At 36.8% G+C, this 15,226-nt stretch overlaps 2 protein-coding genes across 2 annotated transcripts; both read left to right on the forward strand.

The window, feature by feature from the left end:
• The first annotated feature begins 1,494 nt into the window (after positions 1 to 1,494).
• LOC101301689 lies at positions 1,495 to 2,754 on the forward strand. Its single transcript, XM_004301426.1, has one exon. The coding sequence runs from the start codon at positions 1,495 to 1,497 to the stop codon at positions 2,752 to 2,754; it is 1,260 nt and encodes a 419-aa protein (XP_004301474.1).
• A 21-nt stretch (positions 2,755 to 2,775) lies between these two features.
• LOC101301980 lies at positions 2,776 to 5,365 on the forward strand. Its single transcript, XM_004301427.1, has 5 exons — positions 2,776 to 3,428; positions 3,603 to 3,935; positions 4,051 to 4,183; positions 4,270 to 4,992; positions 5,261 to 5,365. The coding sequence occupies exons 1-5, from the start codon at positions 2,776 to 2,778 to the stop codon at positions 5,363 to 5,365; spliced, it is 1,947 nt and encodes a 648-aa protein (XP_004301475.1).
• The last annotated feature ends 9,861 nt before the right edge of the window (positions 5,366 to 15,226 follow it).

Here is a 15,226-nt window from a genome sequence, read left to right on the forward strand (position 1 = left end):
TAGCCGACGAAAAATTGTTTCGTCGGCCTGTTTTTTTTTCGTCGGCTAAAGTCTTTCTTCTGGTAGTGATCGAATACATCGTACGGTTAGATTTGGTAAATTTTATTTCATATATATAGTTAGTTTAGAAAGATGTATGTTTCGATATATCTTTGGTAAACATCTTATAACAGATTAGCAGAATATTGTGATTCAAATGACAAAAATAAACAAAATGAAAGTTTGAGTGTTAGATCTTATCATTATAGTGAAAAATGGCTATGGTACAAAATTCAGCGATTTTAGAAGATGTTCGGGTCTCGGTCGATGCGGTCAACATGTATCGATCTTTCTTTATTCAATACAGACTACATATATATGTCGTTTGATGAATACATAAATAAGTCAAAAACAATTGACCGAAAAGAGGGTTTAGAGGTTTCGTTGGGAGTCGGGCTAGGCTAGTAGTGACTAATTTGTTTGTGAAGTCAGATATCATTTTTATGTTGTGTGATCAAGATTACAAAGCATTTAGGTTAGAAAGGTCTTGCGTTGCATCACTAAGTCTAAAGGCAGTGCTCTCTTTCATCACTCTCTCAAAACACGCCAAGTCTCGAAACACACTCTCTCGACCTCGAGCTCTACCCAGCCCTTTCTTTTCATCACACACATGCATAAACACACTCTCTATCTCTCTCTGCTCTACCCAGTTGTTCGGACTTGCTACCTCTCTCGATTAGGTAACCCCCTCTCTCTCTCTCTCTCTCTCATACTTCGTATCGTTTTGCTTTTTAGGCCGCGGGTTTTATAGATTTCGTTATTCATTTTGATTCACTGGGTTTTATAGATTAAGGGTTCGATTGTGAGTTTAGGGGTTTTGATTCACCTATTGGCTTGTTCGTTCTGGTTATTTAAAAGTGGTTGTTTGCTGACTTGCTTCATATATGCTCAAGGAGGAGGAAGAGGATCTGGAGATCGGTTGGTGATCGGTTCATATATGTTCAAGGTTTGGCATCCGCGTTAGCAACACATTTGGTAGATCTCCTACCTCAGTTTTGACTTTGATTTTGTTACTGAGTGTGGTAAATATTTAGTTGTTTGTGTTTAAAGTTTGATAGCCTTTTCTTGTGTGATGAATTTTATGAATCAAGTAATTGGAATCTAGAGATTAGCTGTTTTTTCATCCCCTGCATTGATGCATAGAGTGAGTTGAGTGAATTGCAATTTTGCAAAGGGTTGAAGTTGATGCTTGTTTTTATGAATGTGTGTGTTTATAATAAAACTACCGTGTTATTATAATTGTTGGTCTTCGATTGATTGTTACTGACTCTGATCTCATATTTGTTATTTGTTTATGAGCCACTGTTTGTTAAAAGATTGTTGTTCTTCAATTGATTTTTACTAATTAATTTTTTATCTTGTATCTGTTACTGAGTTGATGTATGATGATAGTTGAGTTCAAATTTAACTAGCTTATATGTTATTGTGTGCTTAAATTAGATGGATAAGAGTTAGATGCTAGCTGATAGGAGATCTTTGAGGTTTCAAACTGGGTTTGAAAATTTCCTCCAATTTGCATCAGCAAATGTTGTTGACAAATCAAGTATACGTTGTCCTTGTCTGAAGTGTTGTAACCACCATGAATTCACCATTGGTGTTATCGAGGGCCATGTATATTTCAATGGCATTATGACCAATTACAAGAAATGGTCACTTCATGGTGAAACTTCTGCCGGGGAAGGCAATAATGATGAAGAGTCTGAATCAGTAGATATGCCTGAGGTTGAAGACGGTGATGAAAGTGAGGGTGAGGAGATGTCTTGTGACTCAGATGAGTTCCTTAGGCTCGTAGAAGATGGAGATAAAGCTTTGTATCCGGGGTGTACAAAGTCAACAAAATTGAACGCTCTTGTAGAAATGTTCAATTTGAAAGCCAAGCATGGAATGACTGATAGTTGTTATTCCGACTGGCTAATGTTGTTTGGGTCCTTGTTACCGGATGGGAATGAGGTACCTAACAATTTAAATGAGGCAAAGAAAACACTTTCAGTATTAGGGATGGGGTATGAAAAAATTCATGCATGTCCAAACGACTGTATTTTGTACAAAGGGGACCATCATGAAGCTGAGATCTGCCCAGAATGTAGTACATCACGGTATAAGATTGGAAAGAACGGAGTTGTGAGGGACAGGGTTCTTGCAAAGGTTTTGTGGTACTTCCCTATAATACCGAGATTCAAAAAGATGTTCCAGTCAACAAAGACAGCGAAGGCCTTGACTTGGCATGCCGATAGGAAAAAAGATGCCATGATGCGGCATCCAGCTGATTCACCAACCTGGAAATTGATCGACACAAAGTGGCCAGAATTTGGGAAAGAAAATAGGAACCTTCGCTTAGCCCTTTCTTCTGATGGATTCAATCCTCACGCTGCTTTAACCAGCAAATACTCTTGTTGGCCGGTTATTCTGGTCATTTATAATCTTCCTCCTTGGTTATGCATGAAGAGGAAGTTCCTGATGTTGTCTTTGTTAATATCAGGACCGAAACAGCCCGGGAAAGATATCGATGTCTATCTACAACCGTTAATAGATGATCTGAAGTTAATGTGGCTAGGTATTTTCGGTGTGTATGACGCTATAAGAGGAGAATATTTTACACTGAGGGGTGTCCTATTTTGGACCATAAATGACTTGCCTGCGTATGGGAACCTCTCGGGTAGTGTCACCAAAGGATATAATGATTGTCCTGTTTGTGTTGATAAAACCAAACCCTAGAGGCTGAAACGTAGCAAGAAAATGGTGTTTTTGAGGAGTCGCCGATGGACAGAAAGACATCATCCATACAGAAGACATGCTGCTGCATTCGACAATACTATTGAGAAGGATGTCGCCCCTGAACCATTAACTGGAGAAGAGGTGTTGGCAAGGGTTGAAGGTTTGCCTCATGAGTTTGGTAAAGCTAAAAAGCCTGCCAAGCGATCACCTGACCAACCAAGACCTTGCTGGAAAAAAAAGAGTGTCTTCTTTGAACTTGATTACTGGAAATATATTCCAATACGCCATATTCTTGATGTCATGCACATTGAGAAGAATTGTTGCGATGCCATAATTGGTACCCTCTTGAATATTCCTGGGAAGAAGACCAAGGATGGAGTGAATGCCCGTTTGGACATCGTCGATATGGGCATCAAAACTGATGTAAAAGTGGTAGCTGGTGAGAAAAAGACCAAATTGCCTTTTGGTAGTTGGAACTTGCTGCATAAGGAGAAGAAAATAGTGTGCGGGTCCTTTTTTGGCATGTCAGTTCCTACAGGCTTCTCCTCTAATATTAGGGACCTAGTCTCGATGGCAGATTTAAAATTGGCTGGTCTTAAGTCACATGACTGCCACACAGTGATGCAGTACCTTCTCCCGGTTGCATTGAGATCAGTTTTAGAGAAGCTTGTTAGGTATGCCATTATTCGGTTTTGCTTTTTCTTTAAGGCAATTTGTAGCAAAGTCATAGATGTTTCTAGACTTAAGCAAATGCAAGCAGATCTGGTTGATACGATTTGTTAACTGGAAAAGTTCTTCCCACCTTCATTTTTCGACGTAATGATTCATCTAACACTCAATCTTGTTAGAGAAGTTGAATGGTGTGGTCTAGTGTTTTTCCGATGGATGTACCTATTTGAGAGGTACATGAAAGTGTTCAAAGGGTATGTGAAAAATCAACATTTTCCTGAGGGGTGCATAGCTGAGAAGTACATTGTCAAAGAAGCTATTGAGTTTTTGGAAGACCGTGTCCTTTCTCAAAGTGGTACCACTGTGGGAATTCCATCTACAAGCATAGCTGGACACTACAAACAGAACAGACCCTTGTCACGGCCAACCATGGTATCTGTTTATGGAAAGCAGATGCACCTTGCACACCTTTGTGTGTTACAAAATACTCAAGATGTCCAGCCGTACTTCAAGTAAGTGTATATATATACATCTTCACATTACTGATTTTCTATCTTTTTTAATGCTCTTTAACCTTATCATTTATTACTGAACTAATAACCATGTTTTATTGTGAATGGTTCCTAGGGAGCACAAGGAATACTTGAAGTTAATTTACCCAAATCACGTGAAGAACAAGAAGTGGATGAGGGAAAAGGAGAATGAAACATTTCCAAACTGGTTAAAGGAAAGGATATGTGCATTCCAATACTCTTTAATGGTACAAATGTTTGTTTTAGATTAAAAAGACGAAATACTATTGTTAGGCTTCCTCCTATTTTAATGTATCTTATTTTTTTTTAGCAGGTTGCAAATCAATTGAGGTTAAAACCTAATAATGTTTCACAAACAGTATGGTGGTTGGCTACCGGTCCAAAAAATGTAGTGCCAACTTATGCTGCTTACCATGTCAATGGAGTTGACTTCAACACCAAAGAGAGAGACAACGTCCATTCATTTCAGAATAGTGGTGTTACATTACTTGCCAATGCTATGCAAGTTGCAAGTGCGAGGGATCAAAATCCATCTGACGGTGTTATGGACTTTTATGGAGTTATTAAAAGTATATGGGAGGTTGACTACTATAAGTTTAGGGTTCCAGTGTTCTACTGTGATTGGGTAGAGAGTACTAGGGGCATCAAAGTAGACGAACTTGGGTTTACGTTGGTGAAACTGAATAGGTTAGGGCATTTGAATGACCCTTTTGTGTTAGCTACACATGTGAAACAAATATTTTACATTGAAGACCCCCTAGACGCTGAATGGTCAGTTGTAGTGAGGTGCCCGAATAAAGACTACCGTGGGATTGACGATGATGATGAGGATGATGACTTAGAGGAGGAACAACCGTTTATTCCAACAATGCCATCAGTTGACACCTTTGATGATGTAACTGAGAATAACCCTAGTGGACATATGCGAGATGGTGATGAAGGAATATGGGTTGATAACAGTAGTTTGCCTCCTGTCAATGAAGGCAATGATAGCTTGCCTCATCATGATGGAATGAATGGAATGCTAGCTAATAGGGTTGTCATGTTCTTATGATTGAAGTTATTAGAACAACAGTTTGAATTCAATGGCTGGTTTTTGGCGTTAGATGTTATGTATATGTTGAAATATATTTTCATTTAATGATAAGATTATTGGCCAATTATGAAAAGTGATACATTATGTATTCTGTGTTTTTGTTTTGGACATATTTACTTTATTTACCTCGGTAGACTGCCATTGTTTTCTTATTTGGTTGTTTCAGCATAGTATGCTTCCTGATCGCTCTTTTCTAATTGTGTTTTAGGTAATGGCACCATCAAGGAAAGCATCAATGTCTGAACGTTTAAAGAAGGCTAAGCGGAAAGCTGCAACTGCTGAAGCTATCGCTTTAAGAATTAAGGTTGTGTAAATGAAGCCGGTTATAGCTTCGGATGGTGTTCCAGCAATCATGAGTGCTGGACAGAAGAATGCAGCAGATATTGCGAGACGAATCAAGGCTGTGCAGCAGATGAAAAGGGATGCAGCCTCGGGAGCAACAACCACGGCTTCTGAAATGATGAATGCTACTATTAGTCAGGTTGAGCTGAATGTGATTCCAAGTGAGGAAACTGTGTCAGCCCCAAGGAAGGTCAGGTATTCCAGAAAGGCCAAGTCCCAGTCTACTTCTGTTTCAAGGAATGCCAAGTCGAAAAAGAAGAAAGAACAACCAGATAAGAAAGAAAGCCCCAATATTACTGGGGGTCTGCGGTTGCTAACTAGACAAATGGTGACAATGGCAAGAGTAACGAAAAGGCTGATCAGAGGGATCCAACTTCCCATAGAGTGTGATGACCATGGGACACCAGTAGGACCAAATGCAAAGGATATGCAATCGTACATTGGAGTCTTAGCACGTACGACGGTCCCCATTATCTTTGATGATTGGAGGAATGTGGATGATGAATATAAAGACAAGATATGGGAATCAATTGAGGTAATTGAATGTTTTGATATAATAAACTAGTAGCTTTAAAACTAACTTAAATTATAGTTGTGAATAACTAGTATCATTTTTTTTGCTCTATGTAGGAGGCCTACGTGATCCCTAAACAATGTAGGAAACATGTTCTCAAATCTGCTTCAAGCAAATGGCGGGGATTCAAGAGTTTCCTAACCACTCACTACATTGTACCATTCATGGAAACCCCTGAGAAGTTGGAAAATCCTCCAGATGATTATAGATGCATCCCCAAGCTCCATTGGTCACTTTTTGTTGAAGATAGGGTTTCTGGGGAATTTAAGGTTTGTGAACATGTGAATTTTGTCTAGCTTTTAAGCTTACTAATGATGAATTACATGTTAAAATTGTTGCTCCTGATAATTCTTTGCTTCGTAGGAATTGCATCAAGTCCAAAAGATGAAAAGAGGACTAAACAAGTACAATCACCGTATGTCACGTAAAGGCTACGCTCAGACAAGAGTAGAATTGGTAAGTTTTGGTTAAGAACAAAAGGTTTTTATGTAATCATGATGTGTTCTACTATGAAATATATATATCTTATTTGTTATATTGTTGTAGGCGAAAAGCTGGGAGTCCCAATAGAGATGCTCGATCGTGCCACAATGTGGTTGGCAGCACATTCTGACAAGGATGGTAATTTCACATCACCCGAGGTGGAGAAGAAGGCCAAAAGGATTGTAAGATAAATATTAATTAATTTTTTTTAATCCAACATCCATTAATCACATCTTTCCCTCCAACTGATCATTAACATATTTTCCTTCAGTTGTGTTTATTGGTTCCATTATAATTTCTGTATTGTTTTATTACAGTGTGTTTAATGGTGAGACTCTGTTTCAGAAAATATTAAAGAAAAAAGAGGCTGAGGGATCGCTTACCACTGAAGGGTCAACAGATGTCCTCACCTTAGCATTGAAGAAACCAAAGCATCCTGGCAGGGTAAGAGGAGTTGGGGGTTTTGTTCCACCAAATGTAGTCTTTGACTTGCCTACAAAGCGAAAAAGGGGTGGTTCTACTCAGGTAACCCGAAAAAGTATAAGGCTTATAATGGAGGAGCAAGAGCAGTTGTTTGCTGAACAAAAAGCAAAGTGGGATGAGGAAATTGAAAAAAGGATTCAGCAGCTTGAAGAAAAATGGCAACCCGAGTTTGCACAAGTGTTGGGAAAACTTAAGGATGGGGGCTTGCAACAGACTACACCCGTCACACCAATGAATGAAATGAGTTCAGGCCATGGGAGCTGCAACCCCCCTCCTGAAAAGCTTAATCCAGACCTTCAAGCAGACGTTAAAGCAAACACAGTCAAGAAGAAATTGGATTTAGATGGTGATAAGGAGTTACCTTGTTTTGAAATGCACCAATAACATGAAGTATGTGAACTGAGGCAGAATGTACAAGCAGTAAACATTGATGAAATTACAAACACTCTTGAACCAAAACAACATGAAGTATGTGAACCAAGGCAGAATGTACAAGCAGTAAACATTGATGAGATTACAAACACTCTTGAACCAAAACAGTCCGCAAATATCACTCTGGTAATTGATAGCATCAATCCTCTTTCTATCATTGGGCTTTACTTCCAGCTATGTATAAAATGAAAAAGAGTTGACTAATTAAGCATTTTTTCATTGTTTATGTCAGGATCTGACTTGTGATGATGAGGAGTGTCGATTGGCAGTAGATACAGTTGACAATATTGTTGCCATTGGGAGAGTCATGAATCTGCAAGTTGAGACAAGCATTCAGCTTATACATGGTGTGCCATTGGGAGAAAACCATGTGTGTGTGACAGTTATTTGGGCAATTGAAGGTGATGCCTTTGTACCGATTCCAGTGAGAGATGAGATTTTGACTGTCGATAATGCAGTTGGGAGTTTTGTTGCCTGACCTAAGGACTTGGTTGTTACCCCTGCAGCAAAAGCTGCTATTGCAGCAACTCATGTGAAGGTAACCAATTACTTTGATGTACATAATTTTTGTGCAAATTATGAGTTCTTTTATTCAATATTTAATCTTTTTATTTTTTGAATAAGTTATTAATGTGTTCTCTTAATTTTACAAAATTAGAAACCAAGGCGTGGTTATGGCAGGAAAAAACCAAGTCTTCCCGATGAGAATGATAAAGACCTAGAACATTTGCCCCCAAATCTACCACATGATTTGAAGGACTTGTGCACTTGGGCGAACAAATACCTTACGGGAGGGAAGACAATCAATACCGTATTTGTCCGTGAGCTTTTTGGCCGTCCAAAGAAAGCAGCTATCTTCAGAAGTGATGTTTACAAAATAGCCCATGGAAAAGAAGTATTGAACGGTGTCATTCTGTTCTACATGAGGTAAACTGTTATCAAAATGAACAGCTGAATTATGAATGCATGTTGGTTTGTTTTTGTGTTTTGTTTTTTGCACCAGTAGTTTTAATTATTTCATGTTGCAATGTCTTTGTAGCTACTTGCACAGAATGATGAAGAAAAATAAGATGGAGGATATGTTTCAGTTTGTCGACTGTGATCTTGTCAATGCAATTGGGAGTGGAACTCCCACAGCGAGGCCTCATGATCTACAGCAAGGGCAAGCCTGGGTAGATCTTTTTTATTCCATTTAACACAGGGTATGTAAATGTTTTTAAGTTAAGCATGTGGTTTGCAAATGTTTTAAGTGCTGTTTGCAAAATAACAAATTACATTGTATTTTATTTTGCATAGTAATCACTGGACTTTGACGATTGTGAACCCAACAATGGAAACCGCGCGTTATATGGATCCACTGAAAAGACGTTTGGATGGTAGTGAATGGCCTTCTATTGTCACTAGGTAAGTGTGTGCTATTGTATTGTATATGTTTTTGGTTTTAATATTGCTTATTGATCAGTCAATAACTCTGTTTTTTTCTTTTACTGCTGCAAGCTCCCTGAAAATGTACAAGGGCCTGAAGAAAAGCACTGGAAAAAAGATATCATCTCCTTGGATGCCTCTTCTTGTAAGTACTTCTAAATTGTGTACACTATAGTTTTACATTCCTAATCATGAGAAATTTTGATAAATAACCTCATTTAGGTTCTTAAATTGATTTTTAACCAACTTTTTCAAATAGTTGATAAATGACCATTTGATGAGATCAAAAGTCTAGATTGCCCTTATTAGTATTTGTGTAACCTATTGCCAAAAATGAGTTATATCTATCCCAAAATACCTCAATATTCTTCTTCGGCTCATCTTCGTCCACAACTCAACAACGCAATCTAACCCAATTTCCTCAACAATGCAATCCTAAAGTCTTTACAGTTTATATATAAACTGCCACAAACCAGTTTCCTTCCCTCACCCATTTTCCTCAACATTCTTTTGATTTCATGTTCCCTTCCATTCGTGTCTTACCCAATTTTTAGTTTGTCCTACAATTTACAGCTACATAGTTTTAATTAAATCTGGACAATTCCCACCATTGTTGTTAATTATTAAACTGAAGCATGTTTCTTTTGGCATCTCCAGTTTTAGATGTACGAGGTCATAGAGATCTTGTGATCGACATTATAAATAGATCTAATTACATTATAAATATATTTCTTAATAATTGAATGGCTGGAATGATGTTCAAATACATGAAATGTGCAAGTGAGAAATAACTTAAAATGATAAATGGTTGAAAAAAACAACGAAAAAGAAGATGGAGGTTCAAGAATTTGAGATAGGTTACACAAAATATTAATAAGGGCAATTAAGACTTTTGGCCACAAACCAGTGGTCATTTATCAAAGATTTCAGAAAACTTGGTTAAAAATCAATTTAAGATCCTTAAATAGGTCATTATTCAAAATTTCTCCCTAATCATGTATGTCACTTTTGATAATCCTTGTTTATATATTTTCAGGGCGCTCCAATACAAAATGATGGCGTGAGTTGTGGTTATTATATTATGCGCTACATGAAAGAAGATAACGACCTTGACCTTGATAAAAAGGTACTGCAATTTTAAAGTTATATCCCTACTTGCTTATTAATGTTGTTTTGACATCGGTCTTTCAAGTTTAATGAACTAGCTATTGGGATCAACATCTTTATGTAAAAAATTGCATGATGAGATTATGAACCTAAAACCTTGTATTTACTGGTCTCTTCTCATTCCATTTGATAGATGGATCACTGAATAGTTACACTTTCTATAGTGCCAACCCTAATTCTTATTATTGTATTTTTTATTGCAATGGAATAGATGGATTGATAATTGTATTTTCTGATGATACACTGGAAAACTCAATATGCTGCATTGTTTTCTTGTTGCAGTGGGAAACCAGAGCTGGTCTGACTTACACTACCCAACAACTTGATGAGGTTCGAGGGGAATGGGCTAAGTATGTGCTGCAGTTTCCGGATAACTGATATCAGACTGTGATAGGTTCGCCTAAATTTAGGAACTAATATTCTGTATTTTGGATGGTGTTAAACACTTAAGTGATCAATCCTTTTCTATCGGTCTGATGCCAACTAGCTATAACTAGGTTGCTATGTTGAACAACTCTATTGATGTCAACATAGTTTTCTTTTGTTTAAGGGCAGTGTGTTGTACTTGGAGATGGCTACAAGTTAGCTAGCTACATTTCTATGTTTTGTTTAAGGCAGTGTATGTTGTACTTAGAAATGGCTACAACTTGACTAACTAGCTACCTATTTGATTTTCTATATATATGACCATATGAACAGTACTTTTGTAGCCAAATCAGACGACACAAGCAATCAAACGATATTCATAAATATGTCATCTTGATCTACATCAAACGTCATAAATTAACTCAGTTCTTCATATAGGCTTTAGAAAAGTGTAGTGCCACAGAGCATCAAACGACATATATCGAATCAAAACACTACATTAAAATGTCATCTAATAACTATTATATTAAATTTGCTATCTATTAACCTACAGAAAACTGAGGTCCAAAACTCGTAACACTACATAAAAGGATAAAAATATGTTGACATATATCACCTAACTCGACATATATATGTAAAGTCAAGCAAAATCACAAGACAAACTTTTGTTACTCTTCCGTCGCTCGACACTTAAATGTGGTCTGTACACAATGGCACGACAAAAGTCTTGACAAACCTCTACTATTCTTCTTTCAAAAGACAAATATATGTGTTTAGACAAGATATTATGGCTAGAGAAGTTAAACATTTGTGGTCTCAAGACAAGTCAAATGACAAGTAATTGTCGTTGGACTCTAGATGATATAGCGGCTAGTAGTTTGACAATATGAGACGACATATAGTTATCATTAGAAGTCTCATAGTACAACATATCTTTGTTTTATTTGTCTTTGAACGTTATATCAGTCGACACTTATCTATAGTATGAATAAATATAAGAGGACGTAAACATCATTAATTTCTTCCTTATTCTGGCTTCAGTCGACATTTATATGTTGTATGTAATCCATTAACACGACATATTTTTCTGAAACCTTCCAGATTCAGCTTCTTCCAGACGACATAAGAGAACAGATATCAGACGACGGTGGAAAACTATCATCTGAGGTCAATCACACAACACAGCCTCAGACGACATAAAAAAAACTGTCATACGACAGACCTGGACTGTCGTCTGATGAATATTTTGGCATAGTGAATATTTTTGTTCGCAGAAAAAAAAAACAAAGGAAGAAGAAGAATTACAAAGACAATCAATTTGCAGATGAAGATCAGTGAAATTGAGAAGAATATAATAGAATAATAGGTGGGAATTATTGCCTCTAAAATGAGATTCACTTACCGTCAATTGTTCTCCTGTATCCTTCACTCTATCTCTTAATGTCTCTGTGCCGAAGCAAATAAGCAAAGCCCCAAAAGATGAAGCTGCAAATCTCCTCACTCTATCTTTGTGAGAAAGACACGCGACAGATCAAAAATGAGGTGGGCGCTCAAGAGATCAACGGGTGGAATGCGGCGACTTTGAAAACCCTCTTCCCAACATAATGCCTTGTTTCATCTCATCCAAATTCATAAGATAAGGATTAACAGAGGCGGTGAGAGAGAGAGAGAGAAAGTGAAGGAAAAGAACGGCTCCGTGGATGAGGCGAGTCACGATGGCAAATTCGTGGTTGAACGGGAAGTAGGGACGGAAAGGTATCTTCATAAGGTCTCATATGAACAGTACCCCGCCTTGTACCTACTTTAGTATAGAATAAACACATATTCATTTAAAGGCTCCCCTTAACATCTTAGACTCTCAGTTACATTCAAAGTTTCAAACTATCTTCTCTATCTTCTCTGGTCACTTTCCGTAACATTCAAACTAGCTTTAAGCCAACCATGAACATAATTAACATTTGAAGAAAAGATTTAAATTAGGAAGCCAAAAGCAATGTATGATAGTTTCATGTCTTTCATTTAAAGACCCAAATAACATGTAGAGAAATCATTTGATAGTTAAAATTCAGCACCAACAAATTCAAAAAAAGTAAATGAAACCCAATAAATATCACTCATGACTAAAAAGTAAAGATTAAAGTAAAAACCAATCAATCTGTACATGAAAGAATCACAATACCCATCATCATCATCATGACAAATAGGTGGAAAACCCAATAGATGTAGAAGCATAACTCGATGTAAAAGTTTGAAACTTTGCAATGTTCAGTAGAAACAATTCAGTACCTGATAAAGTTATCTGCATTATTATACAAACTTGAAAGTTCTTCAACGCAATAAAATATCAGAATTATTGAAGAAAACAATAGTTTCTTTCCAAAGAAGAGTGGCAAATAAATGATCAAGTTAGTGAGTTACTTGACTAAGAGAAAATGATGAGGCTTTGGCTTACGTATCCCTACCGTCTAGTAAACATTGATGAAGGACCATAATATTTTGATAAGTCAAGGGGTGACCTTTCAGTTTTCATATTTTCGTCATTTACATTTTCGACACAAGTGTGGAGAGACAAAAAGAGGCCATTTCACACACAACAAGGAAGGGTTTAATAGGGCAGATAACCCTCTGATAGGGCCATCTGCATTACACAAATTAAAATATATCTTCAAAGCCACTATAAAATATCAGTAACATTCAAAAAATATAGAAATTGTTAATTTAGTTCACTTCTAGCTGGTGATGATCATCCCCTAAAATGCTTAGTTAAACAAGGTAAAAGGCCACCCAAATTAAGAAAAACGCTGAGGCTTTTCAAAACTTAGCTGAATTTCCTTCTGGTTCCCTTGATGAAGACTATTATTTTATGATTTGTCAAAGGGATTAGTAGTTGAGCTAAAACTTCATCTTTTTGCTCAAGTTGGCCTTTCTATGAATAAGCGAAGTCTATATTTCAATACAAAATTACCAGATTTCCTTGAGAGTTGAGACTATATAACCACTACAAACAGCACTGTCAGCAAGATCAAACAGGATTGATGTGTACACTAAGAAAAAAATGTGAAATTCAAAACTACTCCATGTTGGGTTTGGTGCCCATCCCTCCACGGTGGAGATATTACGCATGACATGAATGCATTGTGTTAAAACATCTCCAACAACTTCCTTATTTTCTTGAACTTCTCAATTTTGGGGAATAAAGCTGTTTTTAGGTCCAACAGCTTTCTCATCTCATTCCCCAAAATAAGGATGGAGAAGAAAGAGAAATCTTCATTCCCCAAATTTGCAGCAAAGCCTTCCTTCCCCAAAATTAAATTTTTCACATGCTCCAACGAATTCAAGACAACAATAGAATATTTTATTGGGTATTTTATTGTTACAATGAAATATATAATTTTTTTTGTTATAATTAATAATGATATAGTATATCATATTGTTGTATTAAATGTCAAAATCTCCAAAATAGAGAATCTGTTGGATTTTAAACATAATTTTTTTGGAGATTTTAGCTTTTGCTTCCCTATTTTCCATTTTAGAGAAATATTGGAGAAGCTGTTGGAGATGCTCTTAGTGGTTATGCATTCATGGTGATAAGTATGCATGAAATTGATGCATAGTTAAGTGCATGCATTGCGAATAAATGTATGGGTTAAATTCATGATATACCTCTTAGTCTTCTTTGAGAGTTACAAGGGAGATGGAAGAATTGGTCTTCTCATGGAGATAGTGGGGAAGATGGAAGGTTGGTTCATGAATGAACATTGATGGAGTAAGATCTAGAGAGTTCTATATATCAATTGCTAAAAAAAGGTGAAGCTTGTGAGGAAGCAAGCAAGGAGAGTAAGAGAGAAACTCTAAGGGTCTTCGTGTATAGAAGATATGTGAGTTGTTCAAGACTGCGAATAACTCTTGGGGTAGAGTAATCTTCTAGGTTGTGTAAGAGAGAAACTCTAAGGGTCTTCGTGTATAGAAGATATGTGAGTTGTGTTCAAGAGTGAGAATAACTCTTGGGGTAGAGTACTCTTCTAGGTTGAGAGAGGGTGTATAAGGGGTATCATTTTGGATACAAGGTGTGAGACTTGTAAGTTTAAGGAACTAGCTTATGCAACTACCTTTACGTCAATAGTGCACATTTCATTTTTCTCGTAAGTCTATCTCTCGTAATTCTTCAATTTCATTTGGTAACAAAAAGAGTTAACTTAGCTTGAGTCTGTTTTATTGATTCTAATGGTCATGCTTATTCCTATTTTCAATCCAACTGTTTTCTCAAAACTCAGAAAACGTTTAGGGCTGTGTGTGCTTGCTTGTTTTCGTCCTATGATTATGTGTTCTGCTCTTCATCATGCTAGAAGGTATGACACATATTGTTCCGAGTTGCTCAGCTCCAAGTTTCTTCTTGTCTTGTATGTCCTATAAACTTGTCCTAATCCATGACTCCTACTTTGATAGAACAATTAGAGGATACTGGGCCTTCAAATTACTGAACTTCCGTCCCTATTTTGTATCAACATCAGAGCTTACTTTCTTTTGGTAATATGTTCTTCCACTTATCAAAATTTCTATCAATATATGTTCAAGGTTGTTGTTGGTATGCACTTTTGACCATTAGATAGCTTTAGTAACTTTATTAGAATGCTTAGAACAAAAATAGATCAAGGATTACATAGTGCACACCACGTGTTCCATAATATGCTTCAGACACAATCAAGCTGAACCAGTGGGCTTTTCCAATATTTTCGAAAAACTTATGCTTCTTCTTTCAATCTCAGTTTTCGACAGCTAAAAATAGACTCTTCAATGATCGTTTTAAATTTGGTTTCATCCAAAATGGAGTTGATTTGAGAAACTTGTGCTATTTTAAAGTTTACACAGTGTTTCAGAATTTTCCACAGAAACTGCATTTTC

The sequence above is a fragment of the Fragaria vesca genome, linkage group LG5 (assembly GCF_000184155.1).
Source record: "Fragaria vesca subsp. vesca linkage group LG5, FraVesHawaii_1.0, whole genome shotgun sequence".
Lineage (NCBI taxonomy): Eukaryota > Viridiplantae > Streptophyta > Magnoliopsida > Rosales > Rosaceae > Fragaria > Fragaria vesca.